This window comes from Bombina bombina, chromosome 1 (assembly GCF_027579735.1).
Source record: "Bombina bombina isolate aBomBom1 chromosome 1, aBomBom1.pri, whole genome shotgun sequence".
NCBI classification, from domain to species: domain Eukaryota; kingdom Metazoa; phylum Chordata; class Amphibia; order Anura; family Bombinatoridae; genus Bombina; species Bombina bombina.
The window spans coordinates 920,430,234-920,448,856 of record NC_069499.1 but is presented as its reverse complement, the minus strand read 5'-3'; the positions used below and the strand labels follow the sequence as shown (position 1 = coordinate 920,448,856).

Below are 18,623 nucleotides of genomic sequence, written 5' to 3'. Positions count from 1 at the left end.
ACTGACGGCCGAGGAATGGAATGAAGAGCTCGGCAGGTGGTTAAAAATCTTTTATTTCCTGACTTCCGTCAGAAAAATTTTCATGTCCACCGAATCTATCAGAGTTCCAACACGATATCCGTGTGAGATTTGGCTAGTTGGTAAGTTGACGCCTGAATTAAGATATCGTCCAGATAAGGCGCCACTGCTATGCCCCGTGGCCTTAGAACCGCCAGAAGGGACCCTAGTACCTTTGTGAAAATTCTGGGAGCTGTGGCCAACCCGAAGGGAAGAGCCACAAACTGGTAATGCTTGTCCAGAAAGGCGAACCTGAGGAACTGGTGATGATCTTTGTGGATAGGGATGTGTAGATATGCATCCTTTAAGTCCACGGTGGTCATATATTGACCCTCCTGGATCATTGGTAAAATAGTCCGAATGGTCTCCATCTTGAAGGATGGGACTCTGAGGAATTTGTTTAGGATCTTGAGGTCTAAAATTGGTCTGAAGGTTCCCTCTTTTTTGGGAACCACAAACAGATTGGAGTAGAATCCCTGCCCCTGCTCTGTTTTCGGAACTGGGCAGATCACTCCCATGGTATATAGGTCTTCTACACAGCGTAAGAACGCCTCTCTTTTTGTCTGGTTTACAGACAATTGAGAAAGATGGAATCTCCCCCTTGGAGGAGAATCTTTGAAACCTAGAAGATACCCCTGGGTTACGATTTCTAAAGCCCAGGAGTCCTGAACGTCTCTTGCCCAAGCCTGAGCAAAGAGAAAAAGTCTGCCCCCTACTAGATCCGGTCTCGGATCGGGGGCTACCCCTTCATGCTGTCTTGGTGGCAGCAGCAGGCTTCTTGGCCTGTTTACCTTTGTTCCAAGTCTGGTTAGGTCTCCAGACTGACTTGGATTGAGCAAAATTCCCCTCTTGCTTTGCAGCAGGGGAAGAGGTAGAGGTACCACCTTTGAAGTTTCAAAAGGAACGAAAATTATTTAGTTTGGTCCTCATCTTATTTGTCTTATCCTGAGGAAGGGCATGGCCTTTCCCTCCAGTGATGACTGAAATGATCTCTTTCTGTTTAGGCCTGAATAGGGTCTTACCCTTGAAAGGGATGGCTAAAAGCTTAGATTTTGATGACACATCAGCAGACCAGGACTTAAGCCATAACGCTCTAAAATGGCAAAACCTGAATTCTTTGCCGCTAATTTAGCCAGTTGAAAAGCAGCATCTGTAATGAAAGAATTAGCTAGCTTGAGAGCCCTAATTCTATCCAGAATATCATCTAATGGGGTCTCAACCTGAAGAGCCTCGAACCAAAAAGCAGCTGCAGTAGTTACAGGAACAATGCACGCTATAGGTTGGAGAAGAAAACCCTGATGAACAAATATTTTCTTTAGGAGACCCTCTAATTTTTTATCCATAGGATCTTTGAAAGAACAACTGTCCTCAATAGGTATAGTTGTACGCTTAGCCAGGGTAGAAATAGCTCCCTCCACCTTAGGAACCGTCTGCCACGAGTCCTGCATGGTGTCTGATATGGGAAACATTTTCTTAAAAGTAGGAGGGGGAGCGAACGGAATACCTGGTCTATCCCACTCCTTAGTAACAATGTCCGAAATCCTCTTAGGGACCGGAAAAACATCAGTGTAGGCAGGAACCTCTAGAAATCTGTCCATTTTACACAATTTCTCTGGAACTACAATAGGGTCACAATCATCCAGAGTCGCTAAAACCTCCCTGAGCAACAAGCGGAGGTGTTCTAGTTTAAATTTAAAAGCCGTCATATCTGAGTCTGTCTGAGGGAACATCTTTCCTGAATCAGAAGTCTCTCCCTCAGACAGCAAATCCCTCACCCCCAACATTGTGAGGGTACATCGGATATGGCTAATAAAGCGTCAGAGGGCTCAGCATTTTTTAAGATTACTGCTTACCCTTACCCGCATGGGGATACACAAAGCCTTTCTGAAATACACAGTCTCTCCAGAAAAAATGACTGAACATACCTCCCTGCTATATAGCATGAAAACGTTCCTCACACTGAAGTTTCTTGTACCCCTCAGCCTCTGTGGGAACAGCACTGGATCTTAGTTACAAATGCTAAGATCATCATCCTCCAGGCAGAAGTCTTCATCCATCTGCTGCCTGAGAGTAAATAGTACACACCGGTACCATTTAAAACAAAAAACTCTTTCACTTTACCCTTCCTAGTACTTTGAGTAGGCAAAGAGAATGACTGGGGGGTGGAGCTAAGGGAGGAGCTATATAGACAGCTCTTCTGTGGTGCTCTTTGCCACTTCCTGTTAGCAGGAGGATAATATCCCACAAGTAGAGGATGAATCCGTGGACTCGTCGTACCTTATAGAAGAAAAATTATTTGCGTTTTATACGCCTTTAAGAAATTGATAAGAATGTGTTACCGTTAATGTTAAAAACCATATAGCAACCCCAGGCTCTGAAACATGAAGGAAAGGAAGGATGCTAAACTCACCCGTGCCGCCGCACATCGCTTAACTCAGCGGCTCCGGCTACCCACGGCACTTCGTGCCTAACTAACGAGGCGATTCTTGCACCTCTAAACCAAAAGCCGTGCTAGCATACAGAATACTGTAAGCTGAAACGCACGGCTATTGGTTTAGAAGTGCAAACATCACCTCATTGAATGAGAGCGATGTGCCATGAGCGGCCGGAGCCACTGAGTTCAGCGATGTGCAGCGGCACAGAAAGGGCGAGTTTAGCACCATTTTTTAAATATCTGATCATTTAAACTCCACATTATTTTTAGTGATGATAAATCCTAGCGTTTGTTATACGCTTGGATTTACCACCACATTAAGGAATTTATATGAGACTGTTACTGTTAATATTAAACACCATATAGCAACCCCAGGTTGTTTTCTTCACCTCCAGTGGGACTATCTGGCTGCTCCAGATCATCAGATGAACAGTGTGCTGTGTAGCGCATCACCTCCTCCTGCTTGATTTTGAGTAAAATGTTTGGATTGACAGTTGGATAGCCTAGGAAATAGAACAAAGGAAAAATAAAGCATAGCCTAAAAATATATCTTGAAACAGCACATAATGTGTCCAATGCAGTTTCCATTAGCCATCATATCCCATATAACATGTACACGAACCCCCCCAAAAAAGCTAAATAAAATGCACTCTTACTGTAATGAAAAGATTAGCATAAAATACTGCGTCTGTCCATGACCAGATTTACATTATTCTGAAGGACAGTTCAAAGACCCTTCCCTTTGCTTATTTAGGAAATATGGCTTCAACTGTTTGATTTTTTTGGGCAATCAGTGTCTATTTTGGATCATTGATTGTCCAAAGTATCTGAAAGATTTAAAGGCCTTATTTTCCCAAATAAGTGTCAACCTACAATTTTGCTTGAGCAGAGAGATCTGTGTAGGTGTATACCCACCACACTATTAATATTATTTAAGATAATTGGAGAGAGTAATTATTGAAATCCTGGGACCTAATTTGTATTGTAAGCACAAAGAAAAAGAACACCATTTATTGGTCCAGGACATACTTCTAGTTTATACACTTTTATGCCAACATACATAATCACTTCTACGTAATTCTGCTTTTTGTTGTCACTTACATTTAAGGCATAAAATAAAGCAGTCAAGCACTTGCATGTCAGCCCGATATGCCCTCTTGAATAGGAAAGTGTGCCATTTTTTATTTGAGTCAGAAAATAAAATTTATACCATTGCCCACAAATATATTATTATATTGTTAATACTAATTAGGATACATAGAGCCCTCTCCACATTAACATTTTCCCATATTACGCAATACATTTAAATATCTTGTTTTATTTTGAAGAGCTGATTACAGCATATACCGAATTTCAGGGATACTAAAACCAAATCACTTAAGTTTGAAACAAATGAGAACATTTAGGCAGTAATCTTACCAAGTGATAATAAGGCTTCATAATTTTCTCTCATTACATTTTTATACAGTTCTCTCTGCCATTCATCCAGCATCTCCCACTCCTTATCTGAGAAATACACAGCCACCTTGTTCAATGGGATTGGGGTCTTGAAAAAAATAAAAAAATTTTTTATAGATTATAAAAACAGGATTAACATTTAATACTTAAAGGGTCATAAATAGTGGGAAAATTACACGCTTCAACTAATGAGAGCATGTCATTTTAACAATAACAACGCTGCTGAATTATGCGACTGCTACTGCCGATTGGGTAAGCGGCCATGTCAGCTTGAGACCAGCAGTGCTCTGCAGTACTTTTCAAACAGCATTACTAGTGTTTAAATGACATGCTCTAACAAGTTAAAGCATGACATTTTCCCTCTATAATGGCCAATTAAGTTAATAAATAAAATAAACGAACAAAAAATAGTAAACTGTAATGGTACAGTTTTAAAATACCTAATGTGTACTTATTTCAGATAGGTTCCCATTAGTTTAAAGTTTATAACAAAAAGACACAGATAGAGAACATTCAGGATCTGTACGGTTATATCGTAAAGAGATTTTTTTTTTAAATTAAATTATACTTACAATACTTATTTCAGTTAAAATATTTGGCGCTTATTTTTCCGTTCTAACAGGGTGGTTGGATTTTCAAAAAAATATAATTGCAGTTAACATCTACTTTTATATAAAAAAAAAAAAACTTTTTAAACAAATTTATTAAAGGACACAGTAAGTTTTCACATCAACTGCCTGTCTCAGAGAATAAGGCCTAAATATGAAATAATCTACTAAGGACAATTTAGAATGTTTTTAAAGGACATGCATAAAAACAAAATTTATGCTTACCTGATAAATTCATTTCTCCTGTAGTGTGGTCAGTCCACGGGTCATCATTACTTCTGGGATATTATCTCCTCCCCTACAGGAAGTGCAAGAGGAATCACCCAGCAGAGCTGCTATATAGCTCCTCCCCTCTACGTCACCTCCAGTCATTCGACCAAAGGACCAACGAGAAAGGAGAAGCCCAAGGGTGTAGTGGTGACTGGAGTATAATCCAAAAAATTTTTTTAGCCTGCCATAAAAAAAAGGGCGGGCCGTGGACTGACCACACTACAGGAGAAATGAATTTATCAGGTAAGCATAAATTTTGTTTTCTCCTGTTAAGTGTGGTCAGTCCACGGGTCATCATTACTTCTGGGATACCAATACCAAAGCAAAAGTACACGGATGACGGGAGGGACAGGCAGGCTCTTTATACGGAGGGAACCACTGCCTGAAGAACCTGTCTCCCAAAAACAGCCTCCGAAGAAGCAAAAGTGTCAAATTTGTAAAATTTGGAAAAAGTATGAAGAGAAGACCAAGTTGCAGCCTTGCAAATCTGTTCAACAGAAGCCTCATTCTTAAAGGCCCAAGTGGAAGCCACAGCTCAAGTAGAATGAGCTGTAATTCTTTCAGGAGGCTGCTGTCCAGCAGTCTCATAGGCTAATCGTATTATGCTACGAAGCCAAAAAGAGAGAGAGGTAGCCGAAGCTTTTTGACCTCTCCTCTGGCCAGAATAAACGACAAACAGGGAAGACGTTTGACGAAACTCCTTAGTTGCCTGTAGATAAAATTTCAGGGCACGGACTACATCTAGATTGTGTAGCAGACATTCCTTCTTCGAGGAAGGATTAGGACACAAAGATGGAACAACAATCTCTTGATTGATATTCCTGTTAGTGACCACCTTAGGTAGGAACCCAGGTTTAGTACGCAGAACTACCTTGTCTGAATGAAAAATCAGATAAGGAGAATCACAATGTAAGGCAGATAACTCAGAGACTCTTCGAGCCGAGGAAATAGCCATTAAAAATAGAACTTTCCAAGATAACAACTTGATATCAATGGAATGAAGGGGTTCAAACGGAACACCCTGTAAAACATTAAGAACTAAGTTCAAACTCCATGGCGGAGCAACAGTTTTAAACACAGGCTTGATCCTAGCTAAAGCCTGACAAAAAGCTTGAACGTCCGGAACTTTGACAGACGTTTGTGTAAAAGAATGGACAGAGCTGAAATCTGTCCCTTTAAAGAACTAGCGGATAACCCCTTTTCTAAACCCTCTTGTAGAAAAGACAATATCCTTGGAATCCTAACCTTACTCCATGAGTAACTCTTGGATTCGCACCAATATAAGTATTTACGACATATTTTATGGTAAATCCTTCTGGTAACAGGCTTCCTAGCCTGTATTAAGGTATCAATAACTGGCTCAGAAAACCCACGTTTTGATCAAATCAAGCGTTCAATTTCCAAGCAGTCAGCTTCAGAGAAGTTAGATTTTGATGTTTGAATGGACCCTGGATCAGAAGGTCCTGTTTCAGAGGTAGAGACCAAGGCAGACAGGATGACATGTCCACTAGATCTGCATACCAAGTCCTGCGTGGCCATGCAGGTGCTATTAGAATCACTGATGCTCTCTCCTGTTTGATTCTGGCAATCAATCGAGGAAGCATCTATCAGAACCGCTCCCGGATCCCTGGATCTGGACCCGTAGCGAGGAAGCTTGGCGTTCTGATGAGACGCCATGAGATCTATCTCTGGTAACGTCGAAGTATCTGGGCAAAGACCTCCGGATGAAGTTCCCACTCCCCCGGATGAAAAGTCTGACGACTTAAGAAATCCGCCTCCCAGTTCTCCACTCCCGGGATGTGGATTGCAGACAGGTGGCAAGAGTGAGACTCTGCCCAGCGAATTATCTTTGATACTTCCATCATTGCTAGGGAGCTTCTTGTCCCTCCCTGATGGTTGATGTAAGCTACAGTCGTGATGTTGTCCGACTGAAACCTGATGAACCACCGAGTTGTTAACTGGGGCCAAGCCAGAAGGGCATTGAGAACTGCTCTCAATTCCAGAATGTTTATTGGAAGGAGACTCTCCTCCTGATTCCATAGTCCCTGAGCCTTCAGAGAATTCCAGACAGCGCCCCAACCTAGTAGGCTGGCGTCTGTTGTTACAATTGTCCAGTCTGGCCTGCTGAATGGCATCCCCCTGGACAGGTGTGGCCGATAAAGCCACCATAGAAGAGAATTTCTGGTCTCTTGATTCAGATTCAGAGTGGGGGACAAATCTGAGTAATCCCCATTCCACTGACTTAGCATGCACAATTGCAGCGGTCTGAGATGTAGGCGTGCAAAAGGTACTACGTCCATTGCCGCTACCATTAAGCCGATCACCTCCATGCATTGAGCTACTGACGGGTGTTGAATGGAATGAAGGACCCGGCATGCATTTTGAAGCTTTGTTAACCTGTCTTCTGTCAGGTAAATCTTCATTTCTACAGAATCTATCAGAGTCCCCAAGAAGGGAACTCTTGTGAGTGGAAAGAGAGAACTCTTCTTTTCGTTCACCTTCCATCCATGCAACCTTAGAAATGCCAGTACTAACTCTGTATGAGACTTGGCAGTTTGAAAGCTTGAAGCTTGTATCAGAATGTCGTCTAGGTACGGAGCTACCGAAATTCCTCGCGGTCTTAGTACCGCCAGAAGAGTACCCAGAACCTTTGTGAAGATTGTTGGAGCCGTAGCCAGTCCGAATGGAAGAGCTACAAACTGGTAATGCCTGTCTAGAAAGGCAAACCTTAGATACCGGTAATGATTTCTGTGAATCAGTATGTGAAGGTAAGCATCCTTTAAATCCACTGTGGTCATGTACTGACCCTCTTGGATCATGGGCAAAATTGTTCGAATCGTTTCCATCTTGAACGATGGAACTCTTAAAGTGAAGGTAAAGTTCGTTATATCTCATTATTGCATTATACAGCCCAGCCTAAATGAATGGCACTTTCATTAATCAATTTTTTTAAATTTTATTCTAAAGTCTGTTTTCGCCGTTTTTACTTACTTTATTTCAATATGTAAATTCAACCCGTTCATGTAATTTTTTTTTACTTGCTGGTCACGTTTTTCCAGCAGCCAATTGAGATTCTGGCCGTTAGGCGGCCGTCATCGGCCGTCATTCAACGTCATTGCCCTGTTTGACAATATGCGCATGCGTTCCTATTCTTTTCTCTTCCTTGGAAGAAAAGCGCTCCTGTTTTGCGCATGCCTATTGCAATTGTCGCAATACGTAGGCTTCTTTCTCCAAATGGGAAACAAGATCAGAGGCTGAAATCCCTTTATGCGCATGCGTACTTATTGTGATCCACGTAAACGAGCCTAAGAGAGACGTATTGAGCGAGTGGGACTGCTCTATACGTCAGACATCAGGAAATGGCTGATGGGAGGAGTCCGTTACACCACGGTAGGGATAATATAAATCATGTTTATTGGGGAAATAGATGATGACATGTAGAAAAGAAGTTAGCGATTAGATTATTTATGATGTTAACAATTGAATAGTGTTTATAGATAGTTCAAACTTTACCTTCACTTTAAGAATTTGTTTAGGATCTTTAAATCCAAGATTGGCCTGAAAGTTCCCTCTTTTTTGGGAACTACAAACAGATTTGAGTAAAACCCTTGTCCTTGTTCCGACCGCGGAACTGGATGGATCACTCCCATTAATAAAAGATCTTGTACGCAGCGTAGGAACGCTTCTTTATTTATTTGGTTTGTTGATAACCTTGACAGATGAAATCTCCCTCTTGGGGGAGAGGATTTGAAGTCCAGAAGGTATCCCTGAGATATGATCTCTAACGCCCAGGGATCCTGAACATCTCTTGCCCAAGCCTGGGCGAAGAGAGAAAGTCTGCCCCCCACTAGATCCGTTCCCGGATCGGGGGCCCTTGATTCATGCTGTCTTAGGGGCAGCAGCAGGTTTCCTGGCCTGCTTGCCCTTGTTCCAGGACTGGTTAGGTTTCCAGCCTTGTCTGTAGCGAGCAACAGCTCCTTCCTGTTTTGGTGCAGAGGAGGTTGATGCTGTTCCTGCTTTGAAATTACGAAAGGAACGAAAATTAGACTGTCTAGCCCTAGGTTTGGCTTTGTCCTGAGGCAGGGCATGGCCTTTTCCTCCTGTAATGTCAGCGATAATCTCCTTCAACCCGGGCCCGAATAAGGTTTGCCCTTTGAAAGGTATATTAAGCAATTTAGATTTAGAAGTAACATCAGCTGACCAGGATTTTAGCCACAGTGCTCTGCGTGCCTGAATGGCAAATCCGGAATTCTTAGCCGTAAGTTTAGTTAAATGTACTACGGCATCTGAAATAAATGAGTAAGCTAACTTAAGGGCTTTAAGTTTGTCTGTAATCTCATCTAGTGTAGATGATTGAAGTGTCTCTTCCAGAGACTCAAACCAAAATGCTGCTGCAGCCGTGACAGGCGCAATACATGCAAGAGGTTGCAATATAAAACCTTGTTGAACAAACATTTTCTTAAGGTAACCCTCTAATTTTTTATCCATTGGATCTGAAAAGGCACAGCTATCCTCCACCGGGATAGTGGTACGCTTAGCTAAAGTAGAAACTGCTCCCTCCACCTTAGGGACCGTTTGCCATAAGTCCCGTGTGGTGGCGTCTATTGGAAACATTTTTCTAAATATCAGAGGGGGTGAGAACGGCACACCGGGTCTATCCCACTCCTTAGTAACAATTTCAGTAAGTCTCTTAGGTATAGGAAAAACATCAGTACTCGCCGGTACCGCAAAATATTTATCCAACCTACACATTTTTTCTGGTATTGCAACTGTGTTACAATCATTCAGAGCCGCTAACACCTCCCCTAGTAATACACGGAGGTTTTCCAGCTTAAATTTAAAATTTGAAATATCTGAATCCAATCTATTTGGATCAGAACCGTCACCCACAGAATGAAGTTCTCCGTCCTCATGTTCTGTCGCCTGTGACGCAGTGTCTGACATGGCCCTAATATTATCAGCGCACTCTGTTCTCACCCCAGAGTGATCACGCTTGCCTCTAAGTTCAGGTAATTTAGCCAAAACTTCAGTCATAACAGTAGCCATATCCTGTAATGTGATTTGAAATGGCCGCCCAGATGTACTCGGCGCTACAATATCACGCACCTCCCGAGCGGGAGATGCAGGTACTGACACGTGAGGCGAGTTAGTCGGCATAACTCTCCCCTCGTTGTCTGGTGAAATATGTTCAATTTGTACAGATTGACTTTTATTTAAAGTAGCATCAATACAGTTAGTACATAAACTTCTATTGGGCTCCACTTTGGCATTAGTACATATAACACATGTATCTTCCTCTGAATCAGACATGTTTAACACACTAGCAATTAACTAGCAACTTGGAAATGCTTTTTCAAGTAATTTACAATTGTATGAAAACGAACTGTGCCTATAAGAAGCACAGAAAAAATTATGACAGTTGAAAATAATTAAGTTATAGCATCAAATCTTTGTAAGAAATATACAATTTTAGCAAAGGATTGTTCCCATTAGCAAAGGATAACTAACCCTGTCAGCAGAAAAAAATATACAAATAAACGTTCTTTATCACAGTCAGCTACACTCTTCACAGCTCTGCTGTGATGATTACCTCCCTCAAAAAAGGGCTTTGAAGATCCCTGAGTTCTGAAGAGATGAACCGGATCATGCAGGAAGAAAATGAACCTCTGACTGAATTTTTTGATGCGTAGTAAAAGCGCCAAAAATGGCCCCTCCCCCTCACACATAACAGTGAGAGAGATCAGTGAACTGCTTTAGATTAAACAAAACTATTGCCAAGTGGAAAAAATAGTGCCCACAACATTTTTTCACCCAGTACCTCAGAGAAATAAACGTTTTTACATGCCAGCAAAAAAACGTTTAACCTCAATAAATCAATTGTTATTTAAAACCTATTGCAAGTCCCTGCAAATTAGGTAAATTCTATGCATACAGTATAAAACCAGTGAAGTACCATTCCCCAGAATACTGAAGTGTAAAATATACATACATGACAGCCTGATACCAGCTACATCTACTGCATTTAAGGCTGAGTTTACATTATAATGGTATGGCAGGATTTTCTCATCAATTCCATGTCAGAAAATAACAAACTGCTACATACCTCTTTGCAGATTAATCTGCCCGCTGTCCCCTGATCTGAAGTTTACCTCTCCTCAGATGGCCGAGAAACAGCAATATGATCTTAACTACTCCGGCTAAAATCATAGAAAAAAACTCAGGTAGATTCTTCTTCAAATTCTACCAGAGAATGAATAACACACTCCGGTGCTATTATAAAATAACAAACTTTTGATTGAAGGTAATAAACTAATTAAATCACCACAGTCCTCTCACACATCCTATCTATTCGTTGGGTGCAAGAGAATGACTGGAGGTGACGTAGAGGGGAGGAGCTATATAGCAGCTCTGCTGGGTGAATCCTCTTGCACTTCCTGTAGGGGAGGAGATAATATCCCAGAAGTAATGATGACCCGTGGACTGACCACACTTAACAGGAGAAAGTGCATTTTAAACAATACTAGAAACATGCTTTTTTTTTTTAAGTTTTCTTCAAAAGTTACCAATACAACCATCAACTTTTAAAAACGCCTTTATCCAGTAGAATTTTTGGTATGTGCACGTACGTATGTGGCCTAACATCATACTGGTAGCCAGTTCTGTGCATGTTTAGACTTCTTGGCATAAAGAATTGCAAGTTTGAATATTTTTTTTATGTAGATGAAGTGTATTTATTGTTAGCTAGTCAAGTAGTGCCAAAGTGAAGTAATTTGATTAGTAAAAAAAGGCCAGAAATTTTAAATCAATTCAGGCTCCATAAGATATGACGTGCAAGTTTAAAAAAAAAAAAAAAAAAAACTAGAGAAAATGATTAGTTTAAGGCCATTCACAGATAGATGTGAATAATGTATATTTTGCCAGCTGTATCTAAGAATACTATTTAGATATTTTGTCCAGTATTTTTTGGACAATTAATGAATATATTTAAAAAACACGTTTTGTTTTCTACGCCTATTTGTAGATTACAAAAATATGTAAGAAGGGTTATGAACTACGTGGATTTTAAAAATATATCAGAAGGGCTGTGATCTATGTTGTACTTTAAGACACATTTAAGTGTGTATGAATTATTTGAAATGTATACAATGTAAATTTTATGTATTCAAGGAGATGTAGATTAGGTCTAAGGTTAAGTAGAATTGTATTTCCATGGTGTATTTAGGTCATCATTGGGATCTATTATTTTTACACACAAACATTTTAAAGTATAGGATTTTACCATGTGAGGTTTATGTACAATAAATGTAGTAGAAACAAAACATAATTTATGCTTACCTGATAAATTCCTTTCTCCTGTAGTGTAGTCAGTCCACGGGTCATCCATTACTTATGGAATATATCTCTTCCCAACAGGAAACTGCAAGAGAATTACCCAGCAGAGCTGCTATATAGCTCCTCCCCTCACCTATCATACTCAGTCATTCGACCAAAGCAGACGAGAAAGGAGGAACCATAGGGTACAGTGGTTACTGGAGTTTAATTAAAATTTAGACCTGCCGTAAAAACAGGGCGGGCCGTGGACTGACTACACTACAGGAGAAAGGAATTTATCAGGTAAGCATAAATTATGTTTTCTCCTGTTAAGTGTAGTCAGTCCACGGGTCATCCATTACTTATGGAATACCAATACCAAAGCTAAAGTACACGGATGAAGGGAGGGACAAGGCAGGAACATTAAACAGAAGGAACCACTGCCTGAAGTACCTTTCTCCCAAAAATAGCCTCCGACGAAGCAAAAGTGTCAAATTTGTAAAATTTTGAAAAAGTGTGAAGCGAAGACCAAGTCGCAGCCTTGCAAATCTGTTCAACAGAGGCCTCATTTTTAAAGGCCCAGGTGGAAGCCACAGCTCTAGTAGAATGAGCTGTAATCCTTTCAGGAGGCTGCTGTCCAGCAGTCTCATAGGCTAAGCGTATTATGCTACAAAGCCAAAAAGAGAGAGAGGTAGCCGAAGCCTTTTGACCTCTCCTCTGTCCAGAGTAAACGACAAACAGGGAAGAAGTTTGACGAAAATCCTTAGTTGCCTGCAAATAGAATTTCAGGGCACGGACTACGTCCAGATTATGCAAAAGTCGTTCCTTCTTTGAAGAAGGGTTAGGACACAGAGATGGAACAACAATCTCTTGATTGATATTCCTGTTAGTAACTACCTTAGGTAAGAACCCAGGTTTAGTACGCAGGACTACCTTGTCTGAATGAAAAATCAGATAAGGAGAATCACAATGTAAGGCAGATAACTAAGAGACTCTTCGAGCCGAGGAAATAGCCATCAAAAACAGAACTTTCCAAGATAACAGCTTGATATCAATGGAATGAAGGGGTTCAAATGGAACGCCTTGAAGAACATTAAGAACTAAGTTTAAGCTCCACGGCGGAGCAACAGACTTAAACACAGGCTTAATCCTAGTTAAAGCCTGACAGAAAGCCTGAACGTCTGGAAATTCAGCCAGACGTTTGTGTAGAAGAATAGACAGAGCAGAAATCTGTCCCTTTAACGAACTAGTAGATAAGCCCTTTTCTAAACCCTCTTGTAGAAAGGACAATATCCTAGGAATCCTAACCTTACTCCATGAGTAACTCTTGGATTCGCACCAATGTAAATATTTACGCCATATCTTATGGTAAATTTTTCTGGTAACAGGCTTCCTAGCCTGTATTAAGGTATCAATAACCGACTCCGAGAAGCCACGCTTTGATAGAATCAAGCGTTCAATCTCCATGCAGTCAGCCTCAGAGAAATTAGATTTGGATGTTTGAAAGGACCCTGAATTAGAAGGTCCTGTCTCAGAGGTAGAGACCACGGTGGACAGGACAACATGTCCACTAGGTCTGCATACCAGGTCCTGCGTGGCCACGCAGGCGCTATCAGAATCACCGAAGCTCTCTCCTGTTTGATCTTGGCAATCAAACGAGGAAGCATCGGGAATGGTGGAAACACATAAGCCATGTTGAAGACCCAAGGGGCTGTCAGAGCATCTATCAGCACCGCTCCCGGGTCCCTGGACCTGGATCCGTAACAAGGAAGCTTGGCGTTCTGACGAGACGCCATGAGATCCAGATCTGGTTTGCCCCAACGACGAATCAGTTGAGCAAAGACCTCCGGATGAAGCTCCCACTCCCCCGGATGAAAAGTCTGGCGACTTAGAAAATCCGCCTCCCAGTTCTCCACGCCTGGGATGTAGATCGCTGACAGGTGGCAAGAGTGAGACTCTGCCCAGCGAATTATCTTTGAGACTTCCAACATCGCTAGGGAACTTCTGGTTCCCCCTTGATGGTTGATGTAAGCCACAGTCGTGATGTTGTCCGATTGAAATCTGATGAACCTCAGAGTTGCTAACTGAGGCCAAGCTAGGAGAGCATTGAATATTGCTCTTAACTCCAGAATATTTATTAGGAGGAGTTTCTCCTCCTGAGTCCATAATCCCTGAGCTTTCAGGGAATTCCAGACTGCTCCCCAGCCTAGAAGGCTGGCGTCTGTTGTTACAATCGTCCAATCTGGCCTGCGAAAGGTCATCCCCTTGGACAGATGTGGCCGAGAAAGCCACCATAGAAGAGACTCTCTGGTCTCTTGATCCAGATTTAGTAGGGGGGACAAATCTGAGTAATCCCCGTTCCACTGACTTAGCATGCACAATTGCAGCGGTCTGAGATGCAGGCGCGCAAATGGTACTATGTCCATTGCCGCTACCATTAAGCCGATTACTTCCATGCACTGAGCTACTGACGGGTGTGGAATGGAGTGAAGGACACGGCAAGCATTTAGAAGTTTTAATAACCTGGCCTCTGTCAGGTAAATTTTCATCTCTACAGAATCTATAAGAGTCCCTAGAAAGGGAACTCTTGTAAGTGGTAATAGAGAACTCTTTTCCATGTTCACCTTCCACCCATGCGACCTCAGAAATGCCAGAACTATCTCTGTATGAGACTTGGCAGTTTGAAAACTTGACGCTTGCATCAGAATGTCGTCTAGGTACGGAGTCACCGCTATGCCTCGCGGTCTTAGTACCGCCAGAAGTGATCCTAGAATTTTTGTAAAGATTCTTGGAACCGTAGCTAATCCGAAGGGAAGAGCTACAAACTGGTAATGCCTGTCTAGGAAGGCAAATCTTAGATACCGGTAATGGTCCTTGTGAATCGGTATGTGAAGGTAGGCATCCTTTAGATCCACTGTGGTCATGTACTGACCCTCTTGGATCATGGGAAGGATGGTTCGAATAGTTTCCATTTTGAATGATGGAACTCTTAGAAATTTGTTTAGGATTTTTAAGTCCAAGATTGGCCTGAAGGTTCCCTCTTTCTTGGGAACCACAAATAGGTTTGAATAGAATCCCTGCCCGTGTTCCGTCCGCGGAACTGGGTGGATTACCCCCATTAGTAAGAGGTCTTGTACACAGCGTAGAAACGGCTCTTTCTTTATTTGGTTTGCTGATAACCTTGAAAGATTAAATCTCCCCCGTGGAGGAGAGGTTTGGAAGTCCAGGAGATATCCCTGAGATATGATCTCCAACGCCCAGGGATCCTGGACATCTCTTGCCCAAGCCTGGGCGAAGAGAGAAAGTCTGCCCCCCACTAGATCCGTTTCCGGATAGGGGGCCCTCTCTTCATGCTGTTTTGGGGGCAGCAGCAGGTTTCTTGGCCTGCTTGCCCCTGTTCCAGGACTGGTTAACTTTCCAGCCCTGTCTGTAACGAGCAACAGCTCCTTCCTGTTTTGGAGCGGAAGAAGTTGATGCTGCTCCTGCCTTGAAGTTACAAAAGGCACGAAAATTAGACTGTTTGGCCTTTGATTTGGCCCTGTCCTGAGGTAGAGCATGGCCCTTACCTCCCGTAATGTCAGCAATAATTTCTTTCAAGCCGGGCCCGAATAAGGTCTGCCCTTTGAAAGGAATATTAAGCAATTTAGATTTAGAAGTCACGTCAGCTGACCAGGATTTAAGCCATGGCGCTCTGCGCGCTTGGATGGCGAATCCGGAGTTCTTAGCCGTAAGTTTGGTTAAATGCACAACGGCATCAGAAACAAATGCGTTAGCTAGCTTAAGTGTCTTAAGCTTGTTGATTATTTCATCCAATGGAGCTGAGCGAATGGCCTCTTTCAGAGACTCAAACCAGAATGCTGCCGCAGCAGTGACAGGCGCAATGCATGCGAGGGGCTGTAAAATAAAACCTTGTTGAACAAACATTTTCTTAAGGTAACCCTCTAATTTCTTATCCATTGGATCTGAAAAGGCACAACTATCCTCCACCGGGATAGTGGTACGCTTAGCTAAAGTAGAAACTGCTCCCTCCACCTTAGGGACCGCCATAAGTCTCGTGTGGTGGCGTCAATAGGAAACATTTTCCTAAATATGGGAGGAGGGGTAAAAGGCACACCCGGTCTATCCCACTCCTTGCTAATAATCTCTGTAAGCCTTTTTGGTATAGGAAATACGTCAGTACACACCGGTACCGCATAGTATCTATCCAACCTACATAATTTCTCTGGAATTGCAACCGTGTTACAATCATTCAGAGCCGCTAATACCTCCCCTAGCAATGTGCGGAGGTTCTCTAGCTTAAATTTAAAATTGGAAATCTCTGAATCCAGTCTCCCTGGATCAGATCCGTCACCCACAGAATGAAGCTCTCCGTCCTCACGTTCTGCAAACTGTGACGCAGTATCTGACATGGCTCTCATCTCATCCGCGCGCTCTATCCTTAACCCAGAGCTATCGCGCTTGCCTCTTATTTCTGGCAACTTAGATAATACTTCTGTCATAACAGTAGCCATGTCTTGCAAAGTGATTTGTAAGGGCCTCCCTGATGTACTTGGCGCCACAAAATCACGCACCTCCTGAGCGGGAGGCGAAGGTACTGACACGTGAGGAGAGTTAGTCGGCATAACTTCCCCCTCGTCGTCTGGTGATAATTTCTTTACATGTAAAGATTGACTTTTATTTAAAGTAGCATCAATGCAATTAGTACACAAATTTCTATTGGGCTCCACATTGGCCTTTAAACATAGTGAACAAAGAGATTCATCTGAGTCAGACATGTTTAAACAAACTAGCAATGAGACTAGCAAACTTGGAAATACTTTTCAAAATTAATTTACAAGCAATATAAAAAACGTTACTGTGCCTTTAAGAAGCACAGAAAAACTGACACAGTTGAAATAACAATGACCAAAATAGTTAAAGCAACCAAATTTTCACAGTAAATGTATTAAGTTAGCAAAGGATTGCACCCACCAGCAAATGGATGATTAACCCCTTAGTACCCAAAAACGGATAACAATTATATAATTAACGTTTTTCTCACAGTCAAATACACTGTCACAGCACTGCTGTGCCTGATTACCTCCCTCAAAATGGATTTTGAAGACCCCTGAGCTCTGGATCATGGAGGATGAAGTAGACAGATTGTGACTGAATTTTTACTGCGCAAAAAAGCGCTAAAATAGGCCCCTCCCACTCATATTACAACAGTGGGGAAGCTCAGAAACTGTTTCTATGCAGAAAACAAAAATGGCCATGTGGTAAAAATCATGCCCTAATAAGTTTTATCACCAAGTACCTCACAAAAACGATTAACAAGCCAGTAAACGTTTTAAACATACATTTGAAAGTTATGTATTATTATTAATAAGCCTACCAGTCGTTTTTACTGCAGTTAAGGCTCATACATTATTTCAGTATTAACAGTATTTTCAGAGTCAATTCCATTCCTTAGAAAAATACATTCAGTGTACACACACACACACACATCAGCCTGATACCAGTCGCTATCACTGCATTTAAGGCTGAACTTACTTTACAATGGTATCAGCAGTATTTTCTCAGTCAATTCCATTACTCAGAAAATAAATTACTGCACATACCTCATTTGTTGCAGGGGAGCCCTGCATGCTATTCCCCTTCTCTGAAGTTACCTCACTCCTCAGATGAGAAACAGCCAGTGGATCTTAGTTACGTCTGCTAAGACCATAGAAAAAAACCCAGGCAGATTCTTCTTCTAATGCTGCCTGAGAATAAACAGCACACTCCGGTGCCATTTAAAAATAACAAACTTTTGATTGTAGAAATAAACTAAGTTAAAAAACACCACAGATCTCTCACAGCTTCCTTTTTAGTTAGGCTGCAAGAGAATGACTGAGTATGATATGTGAGGGGAGGAGCTATATAGCAGCTCTGCTGGGTAATTCTCTTGCAGTTTCCTGTTGGGAAGAGATATATTCCATAAGTAATGGATGACCCGTGGACTGACTACACTTAACAGGAGAAATAGGGTTTATGTATAGTGATAGGAATATTTTCTTGCTTAATGTACTATTAGAAATTCTGTGTAGCCACTGTCTGCAGTTAGATAAGGGTACTACAGTTACAAAGTTCTATTATTACATGGTTTTTGCATCAAACGTACTCTGCTGAGCATGGGCAATAAAAGGACTGCAGCTATTTTATAGTGTCAACTAGCAAGACTTCCAAGTTTAAAATCTGCTTGTTTACTGGGGACCAGCGATTTATATTAAATAAATCCACTGCTCTTTTTTTATTACAACAATGAAACAGAAGGTTCTACATCCCTTTAAACAAACAAAAAATATTTTAATATAAGCTTATAAAAGTCACTGTACCAGCATCTGCCATTTCCTGAACCCCATTCATCTAAACCAGGGGTTCCCTGTTTTTTAATAAGATGTTTACTTGTGTGACGTACTTGTGAGTATAATATATTGTGTATATAATAAATATATATATTTATA

The 18,623-nt window shown here is 41.7% G+C and overlaps 1 protein-coding gene across 2 annotated transcripts in view; it reads right to left on the bottom strand.

Moving 5' to 3' along the window:
* The window catches only part of LOC128665656 (zinc finger protein 75A), a 135,140-nt gene that overhangs the window by 61,475 nt on the left and 55,042 nt on the right, over positions 1-18,623 (bottom strand). For both annotated transcript variants that reach the window (XM_053720242.1, XM_053721039.1), the window contains exons 5-6: positions 3,911-4,037; positions 2,881-2,994 (exon numbers count right to left, since the gene is read on the bottom strand). In XM_053720242.1, the coding sequence (XP_053576217.1) occupies positions 2,881-2,994; positions 3,911-4,037 (241 nt within the window). The remainder of the gene's footprint in view (positions 1-2,880; positions 2,995-3,910; positions 4,038-18,623) is intronic.